Raw genomic sequence first — 21,168 nt, forward strand, 5'->3', positions numbered from 1 at the left:
GTTAGCTGTTCATATTAACCTGTATTTCTCTGAGAACAAGAACTGTATCTCATGCATGTCTGTGAGCCTTCAGTAGTGTTCCAGAACAGTGTCCTACACCCAGTAGGTAAGCAATCCTTAGCTCTTTAATAGATTTTAATAAATGCTATCTTAATATGGGTTAGTACTGTCAGAGTCATGTACACTATGGACTGGATTTTGGAGAGAAGAGTTCGAGAGGACTGAGTATTTCCTCTTGACCAAGAGTGGTCAAGAAGAACACCAGGACTACACCCAAGTTGACGGGATCCTCCTGGTAGCACTTTTGGCTCTGGTCCTTAAGAGCCTGGCACTTGAACATATAGTTTTGTGCTTGATTTTTTTCAGTCGAAGCTCCTTGGCCACCACTTGCCTTATCTTCTGATGAACTCTACCTTGGCAAGACCAGGTTTTTAAAAAGTTGTCAGTAGAAGACATGGCCCTCATGCAAATCGTGCCATTCCAAAGATCTGTTTGAATAACCAAAGTAAAATATACCGCGTTGAGTGACGGGTAAGGGTTTTAGGTCTCCATATTCAAAAGGTCTCCTACAACAATCCAGGTTAGGCCCGGCTCAGAGGCTGAGGTAGGATGGCAAGGAGGGGAACCAACTGACAAGCCGTGGCCAGTAATTCCTGGAGAATATTCTGGAGAAAAAGGAGAGGAGGGAAGCTTCCCAATGGCCAAATGTGAAGTCAAGTGAGAAATCTTTTGGAAGTTCTCTGAGCAAAGAGGCCAAAGAAAGTTAAGAAGCCAATTCTTTTGCTACTGAACACTGAAAGCCAGAAGAGAGGGGAAGAGGAGAGAGCGCCTCTGCCGGGCCTTACTGCATGGGCCAGTCCTCATCTTGGCCACGCCACCCGAGTCCTTTTGGCAGGCACAGTTCTGGCGCTCACCCCAGGACTAAGGAAAGTCACAGGCAGGAAGTGGTGCGGCCCAGGTCCGTGGTCGGCTTTGCCAGGAAGCGACACAAACAGCGGCGGCTTGCTTTCTCGAGGTATTTCTTCATGCCTATCTTCCTTCTCTGACTGCTCACACCATCCACTCACTTCCCTGGGGTTCTTTCCCGCTGGCTGCAGAGCTGGCTGCAAAGCTCATCCACGGCACCCCAGCTCCGTCCAAGACACGCGCGCCCCCCTGTTGAAAGACTGCCTCGAACATGAGGCAACAGCAAAGCTAACGAAATGTACACGTTCTAGGGGCGCCTGGGTGGCTCAGTGGGTTGGGCCGCCGCCTTCGGCTCAGGTCATGATCTCAGGGTCCTGGGATCGAGCCCCGCATCGGGCTCTCTGCTTGACAGGGAGCCTGCTTCCCTCTCTCTCTGTCTCTGCCTGCCTCTCTACTTGTGATCTCTCTCTGTCAATAAATTAAAAAAAAAAAAAAAATGTACACGTTCTAGATCTTGAGAGTGAGCTCCTTCCCACCTCTTTGAGAGTTTATAGTCTCCTTTCCCTCTCTTTTTTTGAGCTTATTTTTATTCCTGAGACTGGGGTTTCTCCAAACCCAAACACCCGCCCTTGTCTGGGCCCTGCTGCTGGGAAGGCCACACTCTTTCTGGCCCTCGTGTCCAGGGCCAGCACGCCTGACAAGGGTCACCATGGCGGGGAACTGTGCAGCGAACCTTGCTGACTCCCTCGTCTAGAGCTCAGGGGCACAAGCTTTGGGGTCAGGGAGGTGTGGGCTTGAATCCTGGCTTTGCTAGGACTCCTGAGGAGGGGGGCGTGACGCAAGCCCCCTGAGACTTCCCTGGGTCTCACTCCACGGGTCCCCACAAGCACTGGGGGAGCTCAGCCAAGCCTGGGGTCACTTACGTACTCATTCCGGAGGTGCTGGTTCTGAGGGCACAAGGTGTACCGGCCCAGCGGACAAACACAGACAAGGAAACCCTACTTCCAGAATTGTGGAGACAATTCAGTCATGTGTATGGGAACAAAGGAGTCACTGACACTTTAACTTCTGGAGATTGGTTTAGGAGGTTGGCTGACTCTCCTCCGGTTGAGGAGAGACAGATGTAAGTTAAAAACCAGATGAAAACATGGCAGACTAACAGGAGTCAGGTGACACAGGTTCCGTGGAATCTGCAGGCCAAAGAGCCAGCAAGGCTGGCATCTGCGGCTGGCAGATGGGTGCGCGGGCAGAGCGGGAGGCGAGGAGGCACGACCCTGGAATCAGAACACTCGAAGTCGGGGTCCGGCTCTGTCCCCGGCGGTGACTAAGCGATTTCCCTATCTGAAAAACGAGGGCTGTTGGCGCGCTCCAAAGACAACACGGGTGAAAAGCTCTTGAATGAACTGGGAGGGATTATACAAGTCAAGTATCCTTTTTAAGAAGAATGCTGAGTCCTGAGTCCCCAGTCCTTTGTGACACTCCACAGAGACCTGTGGGCCTGCGGGAGGGGTGTGTATATTTGGGCAGGACAGGGGACTAACCTACTGACCGAGGGACAGGAAATCCAGGCTCCGTCTGGGGTCCCTTATGGCTCAAGAGCAGCTGTAGGAGCGGTCAGGCTCACCGAAGGCAATAGAAATAACAGGGGAAAGAGGATCCTCCGGGAGCAGCATCCTCGGGTGCTGACCAAAGTCAAGCAGGGCGAGTGCGGGGGTGGCCACGCTATCACGCAGGGGGCACATACAGGGAGGCCCCGTGCACACCGCCCCCCTGCCCCGGGGACTCCGGGGGCAGCTTGCACAACTCTCTATTGAATCTGTCAATGTTGACTCGCCCTTACTCATTTACTGGGCTCTAAGAGAAAAGGAGAGCAGATATGTCATGTGTGCCTATTCCTCTCAAAGGTTCTGGGGGTGAACCCTCCCAGTCTGTCATGGTTTCACCCCTCTGTGAGGCCTGAGTCCACAAATATTGCTGAAGCTGGCAAAGCTCGGCAGCGGGGAAGGGAGGGCAATGTGGTTTTCTTTGTAAGTTCAGTTGTGATCTCGCTGTGTAAACTGATTATGCTATTGTACTTATTTATTTAGAGAGTAAAAAAAATCAAGTGCACTTAACAGCACAGAAGGGAGATAAACCTTCTTCCTCATTCTGGAGCAGCAGACAAGGGAGATCACAGGCAGCATAGGGCATGGACAGTGCTGGAAGCTCGCCATGCTCGAGACAGGCCTCGGGCGTGTGTGTATTTGGTCTGGTGTGTTCGGCGCCCCGGCAGGGCCTGGTCCCGAACTGATTGGTAGCAAGCAGCCACGAAAGGAAATAGGAGTATAGCAGATGATCACCCCTGACCCCTGCTCATCTAGCCTTGCGAAATTTCAGGAACTCTCACTCGCTCTATTCTGTTATACCTCTTACAGCGTTCATTCTGCAGCGCTTAAGGCTAATGCCGTCTCTGAGCTTGTCTTTCTTCCACCAGCAGGGTGTAAGCTCCCCAAAGACAGGTTCTTTATCTTTCCATCCCTGCACTCTCCACAGCTCCTACAAGACCATCTTGTGAAACCTAGCCATTCAGTAAACTGCTGAATTTGCTGTCATGGGAATCACGGAGGAAGGGTCTTGGGACTTGTGTGTCACTACACAGAGATGGAAGGGTCATTCAAGGACAGCAGGCATTCCTTTCTGTCCAAAGAGGTAAATAAGCACGAGCCTCCCCCGCTGGCCTGCAGGGGTGTGTGTGTGTGTGTGTGTGTGTGTGTGTGTGTGTGTGGCGTGGGTGGGGGGCGATAGCATTAGAACCTTTGTTGGCAGGAGCGACAGCCAATTATCGGTGGTTCTTCGGTAAGGTAACACTATGAGCTCTCAAGTTTTTTAAAAAGAATAGAATCATGTCAGGTTAAAGCAGGAAAAGATGGTGGAGTCACGGTTTCTACTGGAAAAAGGATTGTAACATCCATACACACACATACACACACACACACACACACACACACACACACACACAGAAAGGAGTAACCAAGCTGAGAGCTTCGGGCGTGGAACAACAGTACTGCAGACATGAATTCCGTCCTTCTTCTCTTAGGGGCATTTAGCTTAATGCTCCTCGTTACACAGAGGAGGAAAGGGAGGAGAGGCGATGTGCCAGGCCCTCAGTCACAGAGGAAGCTCGTGTTGTCTAAGGTAAGGACAATGGGGACAGCTCAGGGTAAGACGCCATTTTAAACACACAGATGTCCATGCCTGCAGGTGACCAGAACCCTTGAGCAGCATGGGGCCCTCCGAGGCCTGTCGTTTCCCTCTTGCATTATCTCACTACACCGGGTTATAAAATCACAGTCATCAACCTGCGACTTTATTCATTAAAGACAATTATAGCTGTGGCTTCAAGAGTCACAGAATAGGAACAGATGTTAGAAAGAGACAAGATGGACAGTATTCAAGCAAGAAAATGCCTCTGTAGCTCAGTTAAAGAGGAAGTTAAAACTGAGGGTTGCTGGGGAATTAGGTCCCATGGAATGGAGCAGGACAGAAAGCTTTGCGCTGAGTCGGTTTATGAAGAAGACTCGGTGCTTTCTGGTTGTGCTTAGTAATGCATGGATAGGGAGGGACGTGGGCTTCCCTGAAACAGTTAAAACTCCTGGGCTTTTGAGGAAACGGGTGCCGTTCAGCTTAGAGGCCTGCACCAGCCAGATGTACTGAGTTCACCGGTGGCTGCAGAATTTGTAGATGGACAGAGGATGGTGAGAGATTTCAGAACCAAGTCACGTGTGGAACGGCTGACAGACCTGGCAATGTTTCAGCTTGGGAGGAAAAAAGAAACCAAGGAGAACCATCATAACCAGGTGGAAAAAAAGGATTAGACTTTTTTGGGGTCCGTATTATGGTCCAGGACCAAGATCAGGATAGAAGTGTCAGCAAATGTCAACTCCTGTGGAAGATCTTCAGCAGAACTTTCTAGAATAAACTGCCTCAGCAGCCTGGGTGCTTTCTGCCACTGGGAGTGTCCTAGCAGAGGCAGGATGATGGTATCAGGAATACTATGGAAAATCTTCCCGTGTGAATGAAAGCTTTCACCAGATTAGCATACTATAGTCAGTATGAAAAGGAAGAGAATGGCTAACCTCTCTACAGGGCTTTCCATGTGCCAGACACACTGCTACTCACATACAAGTTCATTTCATTCTCACAGCAGCCCTATAAGGCAGTAGCTCTTTCTGTCTCCATGTCACCAATGAGACAAATGAAGCACAAATTAAGTAATTTGTCCCCAAGGTCAACCGCTGATAAGTGGCAGCTGAACCCAGGAGTTATTCCGTTCACTGCAGGAGATGCTGACTAAACCCTCCTGGGTGTGCAAGGCAGTGAGGACCGAGCAAACCTGGAGACCTTAAAGGACAGGACAGGAGATGCGGGTAGCTCCAAGGAGGGGGAAGATGGAAGATATGCTAGGTTTCAAGGTGGTTTATTCTCTAGATAAGCTCATTTTCTGTGATCTACGCTAACGGGATGGATGTCGGAGCAGCTTTTGTCTTGGACGAGTGCCAGAATGACAGCAGAAGGTTTTCGGAGTCTACTGACCGCTGGTACCCCTAATCTCCTTCAGGATGGAGATGGACGGGCTCGTGCATTGCACACAGTGACGCAGGAGAACACTGGGCATCCGAGGGTGCTGAGCTATTCAATGTTCAGCTTATCGATGAGAAGAGCAGAGTAATAATAACACTCTTCCTTTCCATCATCCTTGCAGAGCGGCAAGTGCTTCTGGCATCCTCATGTGCGCGTGTGCACATGCATTATCTCTCAATGCGGCACACTTATGAACGTCTTTCTCTTCCTAAATACTCTGACAAGCACCATCATTCCTCCTGCCCATTTTTCAGAGGAGAAACCTAAGAACCTGAGGGTTTCAGTGACGAGGTTATGGCGTCCGTGATAGTGGTGAGCCTAGAACCGAGGGGCTTTTTGACTCTTGGTCCTGCCCCGTTCACATGAAGCCGTATTTCCTTAGCACTAGCTGATTCTGTTCTACTGCAGCAGTTAAAAGTGGGCTATCTTGATGACTGGGAATTCTGGAATCCAAGGAACCGTGGTACGACTTAGGAGAAATAGGAACTCTCTTTACCAACTGGATTCTGTAAGCGCGAGTTTCCTACCGCTATCTTTTTACTTCGAAAGCATAACCCCTTACGGACCGGTGCCCACTGCCTACACCCTTGTCCCCCAGGAAGTCCTGCAGGTCTTCGCCGGGATTCTTTTTCTCTTAGGAACACGGAGCACTGGCTGGAAAAAGACACCGTCCCCGAGTTAAGTGAATCCAGGCCGACTGGCCCGGGGCCGCTCACCCCTCAGGGGCTCTTACCTCGGCTGGACACCTTATTCCTACTGAACACGGCGGCCGGCTGATGTCGGTAGGGAGGCATCCCCAACTCCTGCGCGTGGCTCACAGTTCCCAGTAAAGACTCGGGGTCCCCGGGTCCACCAGTGCTCAAGAGCAGTGGGCTGTCGTGGCAACCTTTGGTCACTGTGTGTGAGCTCTTCCTGTCCGGGAAGCCGTCCTTGGCCGCCTCACAGGAACACTCGTCTTCCATGCTCTCGGAGCGCAGGAGGGCCGGCGGCTGGGCGTACCCATGTGCTGGGCTGGGGGGTGCCGCCTGCGACAGGCATTCCTGGGCCCTGATCTGCAGGAGATGCTGGGGGCTGGTGTGGTGGTGGTGATATGAGTCAGCATTTGGATACGGTAGAGCCTGGCGCTCTGTCATGGCCTGTGCCCCGAGACCGGGAGCCAGGCTCCCCGCGTCCCCCTGGTTCATGTGTCGGAACAGGTCGTGGTAGTCCTGCTGCTGCTGCTGCCGCTGCCTCTTCACAAGCTGTGCGAACTCCGCCGGGGGCAGCCGGATGTCCGAGTGGCCGCTGAGCGAGTGCCGGGGGGAGAGCAGTCCCTGGAGGATGTGTGGCACCTGCTGGTGTCTCGTATAGTCTGGCGGCGTGGGGGACAGCAGGGCCTGCTGCAGGGCCGACGCCGTGTAGTGCGCTGGCTGCTGATGGGCGCTGGGAGGGAAGGTGGGGAATTGGTCAAGTGGAGGGACTTTCAGGGCTTGGGTTGGAGGGAACCCCACTCCTGTTGAAGGGCTGTAGCTGCTGGGGGAACCCTGGGACGGGTCCGAAAACAGATGGGGGTGTAAGTTCGCCTGGTCGTAGTTAGCAGGGGAGAACCGATTCACGTTCGAGCTGCAGACACAAAAGGGAGTGAGTACCAGGCATCCGCGTGACAAGTACGCTTGACTCCCCTGGGGAATAGCTACTCCTCTTCCTCGGTAGGGAGCCCCCCGCCCCCGAGGACAGGAACATGGGGTGTGACGGGGAAGATGGGGTGCACATGGCACCATGAGGGGGACAGCTCAGGGGACAGCTCCAGCTTTAAGAGAGTGACTTGGCCTAGTCTACAGCAGCTCTGAGCTACTAAGAAGCACCAAGCTCTTAGAGTGACAGAGAGGGAAAGAATCCTAAAAAAATGGATAAGGGGAACAGGCATTTTTAGAAATTCCTCCAATAGGCCATGTTGTTCTTTGCAGATAAATAGGAAGGTAGCTCTGTCATTTTCCTTCTCTGTCTCATTATTAGCACTTTGATACTGGGTTAATAAACAGGTTTTACGTTCATCCCAAACTCACTGCCCTGATGTCAGAAAGGATGAGATGAGCACAGCCCGGCCAAACTCACCCTCTTTCCCTTCTCCTCTCCCGCCCTGCTAAGGGGCTTCCCCCGACCCGGATCACCTAGACAGATGGCCTTACCTGTGGGCCTCTGCGCTGTCGGCGCTCAGCTGCTTGGACAAGGGGCGGTGCCCATAGCTGAAGGTGGCCATCAGGCTGGCACGGTGCTGCATGTGAGTCTGAGCGGCGCTGGGGCTGATGGGGATGCCTCGCCCGGCAGAGCCTGCAGCTGTCCCCGGCATGCTGCTGAGCATGTCGACGGGCTCCTGTACTTGGATGGTCACCTGCTGTGACTGGGGAGGCTGCTGGAGGCCCAGGCAGGTTAGGGCCACGCTGGGAGGAGGGGAGCAGTTCTCGGGTTGCTGCTGGTAGACTGCACCGCGGGATGGTAAGCCTGGAAACTGGGAGGATGAAGCAGCGCCTGGAGAGAGACGAACCTCCGCGTGACCGAATGCCCGGGTCACCTGCCGGCCAGAAGTAGGAGCCGGCGAAGACACTCACACTGACACCATCTAGATCAGCGCTTCGCAAACTGCAGTGTGTGGGAGACTCATCTGGAGAACTTGTTGAAGCACAGATTTCTGGGTCCTACCCGCAGAATTCTGGGAGGGGTCCAGGTGGGACCCCAAGAATTTGTGTTTTCAGTAAGTGGCTGTGAGAGGCAGTCCTGAATTATTCTTTGAGTGGCTCTGATCTAGGGCAGAGCTTATCAGACTCAAATGCACATGAATGGCCCAGGAGCTTGCTGAAATGCGACCGTGATTCAGCACGTCTGGGGCGGGACCCAAGACTCTACTTTTCCAGCTGATACCATTGGCCGGCAGAACCGCACGTGGAGTAGGAAGGGCCTAGAGACTAATCCAGACCCTTCAGGGGATTTAGAGCATGTGGCATTACTTAAGAGGTTACCAATTTGGGGAGTACTCAGTCCTCAGATCACTGGTCTCCGAAGACCCACCAACACAATGCGGGTACACTCACGTCAACCTCCTCCTCAAGCCTCTCATGAGAGGAGCCCACGTGTACAACGGATAAGCAACCAGACAATGAGGGACGTTCTGGTAGCAGTTTTTTTTTTTTTTTTTTAAGATTTTTATTTATTTGACAGAGAGAGAGATCACAAGTAGGCAGAGAGGCAGGCAGAGAGAGAGGGGAAGCAGGCTCCCCGCCAAGCAGACAGCCTGATGTGGAACTCGATCCCAGGACCCTGAGATCATGACCTGAGCTGAAGGCAGAGGCTTAACCCACTGAGCCACTCAGGTGCCCCTGGTAGCAGCTTTTTTATCTGGTAGGGTCGAAAGGGGAGTTCTTGAAAATACTTGTGATAGTTAACCTTTATTGAAAACTATCTCGTGCCAGAGACTGTTCTAAGTGCTTTTCATACGCGTATTCATTAAATACTAGTATTGTCCCTATTTTATATTGGAAGAGGCTAAGGCATGCGGACGGTAAGTCACTCACCTGAGGCGCACAGCGAAGGCATCCCTGGGACCCGACTTCAAACCAAGGCCTGCCTGGCTCGAGTGCCTGTGTCCTTAGCTACTAGTGCGCGCCTGTGGCGCTCACGACTAGACTCATTTTCTGCACGTGGCTTAGCAGGGCTCCACGCCAACCCCCGCACTCACCGTGAGACGGGATCATGGCACTGTTCATGGGGGGAGGACTATTACTGGGTGGTCTGAAGAGATGGTTGTTGGGGTGGTTGGGGGGTGGGCTTGAAGGCTGAATCCTTAACCTTAAAAAACAACAAAACCAGATAAATAAGTAAATTTCCTGAGGTGACAGTATAACCTTGGCCTTACTCTCAGTCATAAGCTAAACAAATGCAGAAACGGTTTAAGTTTTAATAAGCCTCCAGGCTAGAGAAGCATACATACAGTCCCCCACCACCCCCAGTGTCCATAAGACCTATCCACAGCTCAGTTTGCCAGGCTTCCCAGACAAAGAGAGACAGAGGCCATGTGGGCCTGGGACTTGGCCTGTATGACTGTCAGATTACTCTGTCTGTGCGGCCAAGAAAAGGAAGTGGCATGGGACTGTATACAGTCAGGATTTCAGGGAGACAGCTACCATTGAACCCGATCTCTCTGCTTTTCACAGAGGTTCTTCCAGGATGAATGCTAAAGCCAGTCACTCTCTCCCATCAGAGGCAGGCCAAGGATGGCAACTATAGAGACAACGGCTGAGGCGTGAGACAAGTGATTCATTACCTCTGGAGCTGGTGGGTAAGGAGGGCTGGCTGATTTTCACATGCAGCCTGAAGAGGTGGAGAAGGCTGAGGAGGACAGATAGAATCCTAAACATATGGGGAAAAGGAGAAAAAGAATTGTCAGCTTGAAGATCCGTCAGAGCTGTTCTCAGGAAGGGAAGAAACGGCAAGAACTATCTGTGACTGAGGTTTATGCTCCTGTGGTTCGGCCCAGTCTGATGACCTTTCCTCAAACACGTCAACCACAAACATAACTCCACTCTGCTCTGCGTGATCTCCTCCAAAATTCACAGGCAAATGAGCCTGCGCGCAAACTCCAAACAAGCTGGAGCTCGAAGAGTGAAGGCCTACTTGGATGTGCTGCTGGAGAATTTGCTGGTGCTGCTCCTGCTGGTAGAGCACATGCTGCTGCTGGGTCTTCTCCAGGGCTCTCTCATCCATCTGCCCCCCGTACATCTTCTGCAGCTGCTCACACTCCTGCAGGGAAAGCAGGTGATACAGGCGGGGTGCAGCCAGGCCCTCCCTGTGTAGTCACGGCAGCAGATGCAGATCTGCCCCAAGGTCTCAGGGGCAGAAAGAGCCCCAAGAGAAGAACAGTGTCCTTAATGAGCAACCGACCCAGGTATGTAGGTATTCGTGTCCCCAGTACGTTCACATTCCGGGCTGTGTGAACGAATGGAAGACACCCAGGGAAGTGTCCGCTGTGAAATCGTACAGAGCACCTGTCGCTGGAAGCCTGGTCCTCGGGAAGGCAGAAAGGAAACCGGCCCTTTACGGAAGCCTGGAGGTACCCTTCCTTCCTCTGGGAGCACCATTCCATGCCCGCTGGAGAGTACTCCAGGTGCTAACAATGCCAAGCAGGCTCCAGCAGGGCCCAGCACCACAGACGATGCGAGGAATGCCACGGTTGCTTAGGAGTGCCTTCCCGGGGGCTTCCCACCAAAACCCACGCCCAGAAATCCCTCTCTAAAAGTCACCGAGACAGGAGGGAAATCTGGGCCCTTCATGGGGGGTTGAATGTTTGAGCCTGGGGAAAGCTGTACATACCAAGGAGTAAGGAAGGAGCGTTAGGAAGCTACATGGATCGGAACCTCGACACGGACAGGGCAGAGATACGCCACCCCGGTCCTCCACACGCTACTGCTCTGTGCTCCCCGAGCTCCTGCAGAGCTGCCTGCCGCCTCGCCCATTACCTGCTGCAGCTGTTTGATGCTGCTGCTGTCGGCCAGCTTTTCCAGGTGAGCTTTGAAGGCCTGGATGCTTGCAGCCCCATCTGAGAACCGGCGCACGGGGGAGAAACGCTCCGTGGGGAGGTGCAGGGTGTTGGAGTCCTTGTAGGTAGAGCTGAATATACGGGAAGAGAAGGTTAGGGGCGAGGACTCAGGGGCTTGGACCAAATCACCCAGGGACTGCGGTTCCAGAAGAGCGCAAAGGTGGCGGCTGCACGCACGCGCAGCCTGCACATTACGCCATTTCCCGGCCGTGTCCGGAGGCCGGCCGTTGCCCTAGCCTGCTGCCCTTCCGAGAGCTCCAGCTGCACGGCTTCGATTTCCACTTACCTTAGCGGGCTTACTTTCCACGCCTGGGGAGGTGCTGGGATCAAATACATCCAGTTGTTACAAACAGACTAGGTCAGAGAACAGAGCTTCTCAATGGCCCTCAGGCCAAGCTGCACAGGAGATCTGGCTCTCATACTCATGTCTGTCTAGTGCCTTTCGAAACCTCAGATTCACTGTTTGACCAGTTTCACTGAGCAGCGCTCTCCGAATGACCAGAAGGAAACTATGGTCAGCTTTGTGGCAAAGGCCTGGCTCGGAAGTCAGAGGTTCTGGGCTAGAAAGTAGGAGGGTGGAGGTAAACGGGAAGATTTGGGGACTTCGGATCCCCAGACGGAGACGGCACCCTCTTAAGGAATGCGGGCCTCAAGATCCAGCGTGCGCACGGGGCCAACGCAAATACAGTCGGCCACCATGAAAATTAACTTCCCAGAGCAGCACGTCTCCCCCTGGCCTCCTAGCGAAAGAGGAATCGTGGGGCCAAAATCCCACCGCTCAGTCCGAACAGAGCCGGTATCTTACGGGAAGAGCAAGCTATGGATAAGGAATGCCTAAGACAGCACGGGAGTTAGAAGCGAAAACCTCTCCTCGCTACCTAATCAGAAAGAGATGTTTATGGGCTGAGGTAAGCAGATAAAAGACTGCCAAGGCAGCATTCCAGCAGCTGATGGAAAGGATCAGGGTTTCATGTTCAGGGCAGAGATGATCTCACACTGAACTATGGGTGAAATGATGCACCCCCTTGCCAGCTAGTCCCTCGGACCTGAAGCAGCGAGTAAGAAAGCGGGTGGACAAGCGAGTTCAAATACAGTGCAGATGGGGGGGGGGGGGGCGGGGGGGCGCTGATGACTGTGCGGAGCGGTCTGGGGGTGTGGCCGTGGGGGCAAGCCCTTTACCCTCTCTTTGCTAACGATGACTTTGGGTTCAGGCTCTACAGGAAGTTTGACACAGTGGTGCGCTGATGAAATGAGCACAAACACACGCGTGTGACACAGAAGACGCATGGTTTTGGCAGACACCCTCCAGAAACAGGGATCAATGCCTTCAGGAGTGCTTCCTCGGTACTTCCTAAGTCTGTTTCTACTCCAGGGGTCTGCAGCCAAAGCCAGGAAATACTATTTTCTCCTAACATTTGACTCCTATGCTTTCACTATTTTCTGACGATGGACCCATTTCTGATGGACTCAGAAAGCTGTGTTCTGTAGGGGTTCACTCTGCACAAAACCCGCCCCCCGCCCCTCAGAGCCGCTCGCCCCGGCCCGGGTACTTCGTGACTTTTCCAGAAGCTCGGGCTGTGCAGTCACCGGCCCTGGCCAGTCGGACACAGGAACGTGGGAGGAAGCGTTCCGACGGAGCCGCTCGTTTCGGAAGCACTCACAGGATCCACTGTGTTTGATTTTTCTTTGCAATCATGTTCAAACTCCGGAGAGCCCCGTATCAGGCTTATGTTCCTACTACACTTCTCAAACAGGAACTTGGTTCCCCACCTAGATAAAATCCATTCTGTGTTCATTTTTTTTTTTTTAAATTACACTTTACATTTTTTTTAGCTTTTAAAATTACACACTTCCAGGATCTGCGTGATCAGAGCCCTCTTCTGTCTCCATGCTGGACTTCATGAATTATACCCCAGAAGAAGAGATGTCTATATGCTGTTCTTGGACCATTTCCTCCGGAAAATGAGAGGAACTCAATCATCTGTCTAGGCCACCCACTTCCAGGATTTTCTGGCCCTGCAAAGGTGCGCTTGTCCTCTGCAGATTACCTTCAGTCTCTCGTGTTGCTGTGTCTTTACAGGAATCCCATCAAGACAGGCTGAGCGTGCATAAGTGCCCCGCCTGGCACAATCTGCCACTTGTCAAGCACTCATTCCAGTTCAAACTGGCTTGGCCACAGGAAACCCTTGAAACACTCCATCACGAGTGTTCACGCGAACACAGACGGCAGACACATTTCCAGCAGGCAAGGCCTTGGCAGTGACGGTAGGCAGGGTGGCAACCACACAAACAGGGAGCTGTGGCCGACGTGGCCGTCCTCACTAGACACACGGAGACAGGGGAGAGGACCCATGATAGAGGCGGACTGTGGAAACGGGCCAATCTCCACGTATTCCCGACAGGAGGATCTCCTGAGGAACACGTACAATGAAACGAGGATACCCGAGGGACTTGGGCTGAACGACAGATCCTGACAAAGGTGTGACAGTTGTCAGGCTGTGGGGGCAGGGAAGACAGAGACAGGGAGAAAAAAGAAATAAAGGTTCTGCTGGGTAACGGTGGCGGGCTCAGAGTTGTTGAGAAATCACGGAAAAGTGAAGCCGGGGTGTTGGTAGCAATGACGGGCAGGGTGTGTAGCAGGAGGCACCTCTCCAACCATCACCCCGAGGAACTTCTCTTGCAGTGCCCTCACGGTTTAGGTCCTGAGAGGTTTTCCTGAGGAAACTACTGCCTCTCTGCACCAGCATTTTGGTTGGAGAGCCATCATTCCCGCTCCTCTGACCAGACCATTCTGAGTGTTATTCAAGGTCGTCTCTAACAGCTTATCTCCCTTCTCTCGGAGTGCCAACAGGGCACTCATTCAGTCTCCGTCTGTGCAGAGTCCACGGCCTCTGCGGATTATAAGGATGCCTGATGGGTAACTCGCCACAATAAAAACATTGTGTCGAGCTCGCTAGTGTGAGCTGGTTGTGAGATTTCATGACAACACCTTTATAAACTTCATCTCCTTGGAACCTGACTGCTTTTCTCAAGTAAGACTGCTTTCATTGTCCTCCCAGCAAGACTGACGTAAGCTCAGCGGGTGGTGGTGCCCTGGAACGTGTGGCCCACGAGCTTGGGGATGGCTTTAGAGGGGATACAGCTAAGGATCTGAGTCATTCACAGAAGGTGATCACCTTCTTAATCCTGCCAAGTGTCACGCCCCTGAGCTTCCAGGCTTACTTGGATTCAATTGTAGGAAGCTATCTCAGCCAGGAAGGTGAAGCTTGTTATTTCTTCAAGAGGATGAATTACAAATCTAAGAGAGACCTAGTAAAAGACTTCAGCAGTCAGAGTGTTGTTGCAAGAATGACTTCTCCAGCACCACACTCAAGAGAACGCTGTACCTCTGCTCTACCATTCACAAAGGGATGTACCTTCCTGCATGTCCAAGTTCACCGTTCAGCGGCGACATGATAAGATATGCTCATTCTTTTAAAGGTGAGGGGTTACGAACGGTCAAGTCTACCGATTAAGGCTACAAATCCTCCCATGTCCAGCTGTCCTCAGAGAACTTCACCTCCTCGCAGGTTTCAAGTTCAAGTTCATCTACCAGTCAGTTCCCGGAATCACGAGAACCAACTGCAGACCATAAACATGTCTACGAGGTAATGGGGAAGAAGAATCTCCCACGGCCCTGTGCCCTGCTCGGTGCGAGGAGCTGAGAAGATGTAAGCTCAGGATGCTACTGAAAGCTTTGATGCTTGTCGCCATCACTTGGAAGATTAGCAAGAAGGGTGCCTGCCCGATGAGCCTCAAGGAGCTCACATAGCTCACGTGGCTACTCACCGATGCTGATCAGGTACGAGGTGAGGGGGCCAGACCCGGGAACGGAAAGGCTGCTGTCCTAGCTGCCGTTGTAGGTCCGGTGGGATCTCAGCTGTAGGGCTGGTCATGGCCAGTGTATGTCTTTTGGACCTATTTGCCAAGTACCTACAACAAGCAGGAGCACATTTCACAGTAAAACAGACAGACAGGAACACCCTCCGCAAGAAGCATTAGAAGTTAATCCAAATCGCTCAGAATGAAGCAGTGCCAGAGCTCAAACAGGGCTCCATGGCAAACAGACCCCTGGCTGGATGGAAATGAAACATGGCCAGCTGGCCAACGAGAGCGGGCTTCCCACTCAAGTGGCTGAACTTCGAACCCAAGAGTAAGCCACGAAGAGAAGAGAGAAAACAGATGTGGCTCACAAAGAAGATCGATTTTCCTTCCTTCATTCCATTCGCGAGAAGGATTCATTTCCCATTTGTTAATTTTATCCTTCTTGTCCCTCCAAATGTCTAAAGTACAAGGCAGAGGAGATGAGCCCTAAGGATTATTCCCAGAGATGAGCCAAGAGAGAGAGATATTCAGAAGGACTCCACATGCGTCTCTAGACCTCACCGCCCACCCGGGTCCTCACTTATAAGTCACGGCAAACAGATCCTTCCACTTGAGGATGAGGGATTTCCAAAACTACCCCACCTCTCATGCCCCAAGATTGTAAGTCAGTCATCAGAGAAGAAAAACTGATGTTGTCCCAAGGGAACCATAGTCTCTAGAGGATGAAGAAATGAAACACATGAAATGTTCAGAATTGTTTTTTTCTAGGAGGCAAGGCAAGAAACGGAAGTTTCAAAGCAAAGGAGTGGACAAACTGATGACTTTGATTCTAAAGCTCTATCGGATGTACTACGAGTTAATGCCAAAAATAAGCCATGGGTCCCCCTGCCTCTAGCTGACGGCTGCTCTTCTTGGGCACATGTAAAAGAAGCATTATCCCTCTCCATGACATCAGGACTGAGGGGCACTTTACCCCTTAATGTTAGTCTAAAGAAGAAAGAAGGTGGAGCCAGAGGAAGTCAAGTCCAAGGCAAAGAAGACAAAGTGAGCCGCCATTGTCTAATTAAGGGAGAAAGGCAGGAAGTTCCCTAATATTTTTTTCAGGACACCAGCAGGGGCCCATTTGCAACATCAAATACCCTATTATCAGCAAACTATACAGACAACAGCATGGGGGGGGGGGAAAGGTCGAGATGATTCTTCTTCTGTTGGCTAAACGGCAGGAGGAGCTGACCCGCCTGCCACCACCCTGCTCTCCCCTCTTCTTTTTGAACGCAGCCCTCACACAGAGCTACCGGGGGTAAAGAAGAGAGTTCCGGCCAGCAACCGTCAGGTTCCAAAAAAGTGGTTTTGCTTTGTTCTTAACTACTTTGCCTAAGTATTTAAGCTAAAAGCAGTTAACAGACTATAGGGCAATGAGTGGTACGTAAACTTGCCAAAGAGTGAGCCATGAGCAGTTTAATACCCATTTGATAAAGACACCCAAAGTTCCCCCAAGAGCCCATGAAAACCATTTTATTTCAACTTCCCTCAAGGGAAAAACATATAATTTTGAAGAACACCTGTATTTCTGGGAAAATACATGCTGGATTCTGGTCAAACCCCCCTCCCCGGAAAATAAGAAAGACGACTCCCACAGGGGGGCATGCACGGAGCTGTGGACCACGGCTAACGGGGCTGAGGGAGAAGGAACAGTACAGCGTGCCTGACGGTCACTGCCGTTTTCTGTGAATTAGGCATCTCTCACCAAGGTTCTGCAAACAATGGGTATTTGCCTTTGTCCCTGGCCCGAATCCCACATTCCTCTTTTCATTATCTCTTTGTTGGCACGGGGGACGGAAGAAGCATGCAGCAAACAGTACAAGAGGCATTCATTCTCCTGGGAAGGAAGAGTCCATGCCAGAGGTCCATGGCCAGACTAGCTAGGATCACTGTCATCCCAAATCTCCAATTCCTTTTCAGTAAACAGTTCTTGGCAGGTAGGAGCGGGCTTTGCGCCTTGTGAATACTATCAGAGTTGCAATATGAAAGCAGGGGGCAAATAAGGAGGGAGGAGAGAAAAAGTTCTCATGGTTATTGCTGTCACTTAGGGGACTTCCAATGGCGCTTACAGAAATGACATTTTCTGGGTAGTCTTCTGTTACTTCCATGTGGGGAGGAACATGCCATCTGGCTTGAGCAAAGAGACCACACAAATGTTGAAGCTGCACTGTACCACCTCCTTGGGCAGAGGTGACCTTTCGCTGGTTGCAGGGGGAGCCTGCCCAAGGGCGTTCGGCAAGCACCGTCAGATGTCACATTACCTCTGCACGGCTTCCTGATCTGGCTCCCCGTCTGAGCTCTCCTCGTCCACAGGGGTAACTGCTGGCACTGCCTGCAGGGAGACAGGAAGGAAAAGCTCAAGGTGGCGCTTCTTCTGGAACATGCTTGTTCTGGAAACCGGGCTGGGGACAGGCCTTTCTGTTTGTTTTATTTACAAAACTCTTCTAGGGCCCCCAGTTTATGCGGAACTTTCATATGCCTCTCTAGCTTTCCATTTTTACCTCGCTCAGGTGATTTTAATTTGCATTTCTTCTTCTGATTCATCTCCGTTCACTCATCCAACAAACAGCTGGATGCCTACCATGTTCCGGGACGAAATGTGAATTAACAAATACAGTTCTCGCCCTCATTGTACAGTCCCATGGGGGACGGAGACAAGGAAGCAGACAATCACAGAATAGGCATGACCCGGTCCTCTACTGGGCCCTTGGGCATCGAGGAAAGCATCTTGGAGGATGTGACACTTCACCGAAACCTGAAGGGTAGGCAGGAGCTGGCCATGCAGAGAGGAGAAGGCTCATGAGCCTTTGGGGTTTCTAGGCTGAGAGAAAAGAGAAGGCCTGAAGGCCTGAAAATATAGTAGGAGCTTGTTTACCTGAACGTCTAGGAACTGGCCTATTGTTTCGTATTAGTGTTATCACCAGCGTTTCGATGCCTTTCGTGCCAAAAAAGCACCATGGTTTTTTAAAAGTACACTTTGGTACACAACATAGAATTGTGTAGTTGCAATTCAGTGCTTTAAAAGAGCTACGCCCTGCCACAGCACGTACGTGCATGCATCACTGTGGCTCTCCTCATCTACGTGAGAACTTTCGTGGGCTGTGTGCCCTTCACAGCCCCTCTCAGCCTGGGGGCCCACATAGTCACCACACCTCAGGCACTAGAGCAAAACAAGTCCTACTCTGATTATTATGAAAGAGCTCTTTAAAATAATGGAAGACCATTATAAGACAGAATGAAAACTGTGGGAATAATTTCGTTGTTTAAATGCCAGGCTGTCCGGATCCCTTACTACAGTTCCACGAGACTGGAGTGAACAGGGTCAGGCAGGAAGGGGCAACAGGTGAGGTAGAAGAGGGAGGGCGGCCAGTTACAGATGGCCTTGAATGCCACATTAAGAAGTATATTTTGAGGAAGAGTGGTGGTGATTCACTAAAGGATTTTCGGCAGGATGTGATGTTACAAGGTCTATGCTCCAGAAAGCCAGCTTGCTTGAGTTGCAGTGTAGAAAGGGCTGGTGGTGGGGATGAGGAGGAAAGGCTGGAGGCAAGGAGGCTAGTGAGGAGGCCCCTGTGTTAGTCTCAGCAAAGGATGACAGTGACGAAAGGACGGAGCAATGGAGGGGGACAGACAAAAGGTGCTGGGTAACTGACTTGATATGGGGATGAGGAGAAGGGAAGAGTTAAAGAGAAATTCCACATTCCTAGCTTGTGTGGCCAGGAGAATGACAGTGCCTGTCACTGCCACCCAGGGGGAGAAACAGGTTACATGCAGTCATTTGAGGACATGTCAAGTTCAAATCTGAGGACATGTCGAGTTCTAGTGGATAACCAACTAAACCCACACGGTCGGCGGTCATCTATATGAAGTGGAGAATTCGGAAGAAAAGAGCGCTCTGGGCTAGAGATCATTTGGTTAACAGAAATTATGGGAGCAGACAAGATCAGCCAGACAACATATGCAAAATGAGATGAAAACAGGACCTAAGATAAAATTGGGGTTTCACCAACTTCAAAGAATAAGCAGAAAGAGAATGTGAAAAGGAGAGGCAGGAAGAAAATGAGAATGTGGTATCAGAGAAGCCAAAAGAAGACAGTATTTCCAAGAGAAAGAATGGTCAACAGAGACTGATATAGTTAGAAGGCCCGAAAGATATAAAACATCCACCGGATTTATGAACAGAAGCTTGTTAGTGACCTTGGTGTAAGCAGTTGCAGTGGACAGAGGAAGTCGGTCCATCTCCCACAAAGCTGTTCCTGGTCCTTCATAACCTGCACTGATCTGGCGGGTCCCCGAATGCCGCTGCCACCTCCTGGTCCACGAGAATCACTCGGGCACTTACTCACACATGGTCCGTCACTGTTATTCCAACACTGAACATATGCTGATCCTGTCTTCTCAATATGGTAAGCCAAGAACTATGAACACGATCTTTTCCTTTTCCCAACAGGCTTATCACTGAAAGGGTAGCCCGTGGTGGGCCCCTATCAGTCCACACACTGTTTTGTTACCAATCCGTGACAGGGTTAGTACAGAAGTAAAGAGTAAGCTTTTAGAAACTTCTAGAGCAATTTAACGGGGTGATTTTGTCTGCTGAAAATTTAGCCTTATATTTTGTAGGTTTAAAAATTTTTCTCTAACAATTCACTTTTGTTGTATTTTACAAAGGTATTAATCCCATAAGGGGTGGGAGGGGAGAAAGGTCCTCCACAAGAGGTAGGTTGAGAAGCGCTGCTCTAGAAACACCCAGGGAGGGCTGTGGATATGATTAGCACCCATTCTTATGGGCCCGTGAACATGAACAAACGAACGAAGGTTTACCTATGACAAGAAAAGAACTGAAAATAAACAGAACCTAGCAGAGGAAAAGAATCTTTGAATGTGACCATTATATATATAAAAAAAGATGGGATTGAGAGACACCGACTGATTAGGTTAGAGCTTACGAAAGCCAAATGATTGAGTGATCAAGGTTGTACCAAAAATGCAAAGCAGTGCTCATCAATGGAGAACTGGGGCAGTTCGTTCTAGAGCAAATGGTTAGGTATCATTGTCCTCGGGCCGGGAGGCGTTACCAGGAGAGGGCTGAGTCCGTCAGGCCACAGGGACCCCACCTCCGGGCTGTAGGGCTGTGGTGGCACCTAGCAGCAGAGCCCAGAAGTGGCCCACTGAGGATGAGCCTCTCCAGGCGCGGACTTCGAGTGGCAGCTGTTTGGTTAAGTAAAGAAGTTAGCCAAAAATTAAGTCTGGAAAATTCTACGAGCCTGAAGAAAATGGGAATACACTGAGCACCATAAGCTTAGAGGAAGAGGAAATTCAGACATCTAGGTGGGTGACCTGGGTTCCCAGCCCCAGGCCCACAGCTTCTTTATCAAAAGCCTTTGAGAAAGTAGGTGGGGCCTTTTGCCGCTACTCACTGGTGTCATGGTGACAAGTGGGGAGGGTCCCCGTGGGCGCTTCAGCAGCTGCTGGGCATGTAGCTGGATGTTGGCTCCTCCGTCTGATGCCCTCCGGCCGAGGGGGCCCATTCCATTCAGCAGCTGTAGGGCGGGCGGCTGTAAGAGGGACTGCTCCTGTCGCAAGCAGAGTGGGCAGGAGGGGGTGGTGAGGAGGGGAAGGAGGTGGGGGAAAGAGCAGTCCGCTAATCCGTGGAAACTAAGGGATCCTCTGAGTATGTAGAGCCTGATCTTCCCTCTCACCCAAGCTGCCGTGCAAGGGATATTGTCCTTCTCTAGAAGGATGTACCCTTAAATCCTGGGCAAGGTCCCTCAAAGTCCCCCAAATGAAGCTCAAGTGTGTTTCTCTGCGGGCAAGCCCTGTCCCACATCTGGGTACCTTGTACTCAAGCTGCCCCGTCGGTTGCAAGTTTTGCATGGGCAACAGGTTGTGCATGAAGTTCATGTTAGGAGCCACCTGCAGGAACGGAGCCTGCGGGTTGACTCCAGGAAAGCCAGGCAGGAGCTTCTGCAGATCTTCCAGAACTTCCGTGCTGATAGGAAACAGGATGACAGAGAAGTTTGGTTAATTGTCTCACTCCAACATGCTTATATCCCCAAACTGATGAAACTGCTAAATTCAGCACAAGTTTTGTTGTGGTGGTGGTTGTTCTAGTTTTTCACTTTCCTCCTGAATTTGTACCTCGACGACCCCAAAGCGAGTAGAAGCCT

The 21,168-nt window shown here is 51.4% G+C and overlaps 1 protein-coding gene across 8 annotated transcripts in view; it reads right to left on the reverse strand.

Annotated features, from left to right (window-relative positions):
* SIK3 (SIK family kinase 3) overlaps positions 1 to 21,168 on the reverse strand; it is a 248,339-nt gene that overhangs the window by 6,589 nt on the left and 220,582 nt on the right. For 3 of the 8 annotated variants that reach the window (XM_047693730.1, XM_047693728.1, XM_047693729.1), the window contains exons 12-21: positions 20,837 to 20,990; positions 20,419 to 20,574; positions 17,263 to 17,333; positions 14,924 to 15,067; positions 11,016 to 11,166; positions 10,174 to 10,299; positions 9,824 to 9,909; positions 9,239 to 9,348; positions 7,695 to 8,034; positions 6,260 to 7,128 (exon numbers count right to left, since the gene is read on the reverse strand). In XM_047693730.1, the coding sequence (XP_047549686.1) occupies positions 6,260 to 7,128; positions 7,695 to 8,034; positions 9,239 to 9,348; positions 9,824 to 9,909; positions 10,174 to 10,299; positions 11,016 to 11,166; positions 14,924 to 15,067; positions 17,263 to 17,333; positions 20,419 to 20,574; positions 20,837 to 20,990 (2,207 nt within the window). The remainder of the gene's footprint in view (positions 1 to 6,259; positions 7,129 to 7,694; positions 8,035 to 9,238; positions 9,349 to 9,823; positions 9,910 to 10,173; positions 10,300 to 11,015; positions 11,167 to 14,923; positions 15,068 to 17,262; positions 17,334 to 20,418; positions 20,575 to 20,836; positions 20,991 to 21,168) is intronic. The other 5 variants (XM_047693733.1, XM_047693731.1, XM_047693735.1 and 2 more) reach the window with 5 other exon arrangements.

This window comes from Lutra lutra, chromosome 10 (assembly GCF_902655055.1).
Source record: "Lutra lutra chromosome 10, mLutLut1.2, whole genome shotgun sequence".
NCBI lineage: Eukaryota > Metazoa > Chordata > Mammalia > Carnivora > Mustelidae > Lutra > Lutra lutra.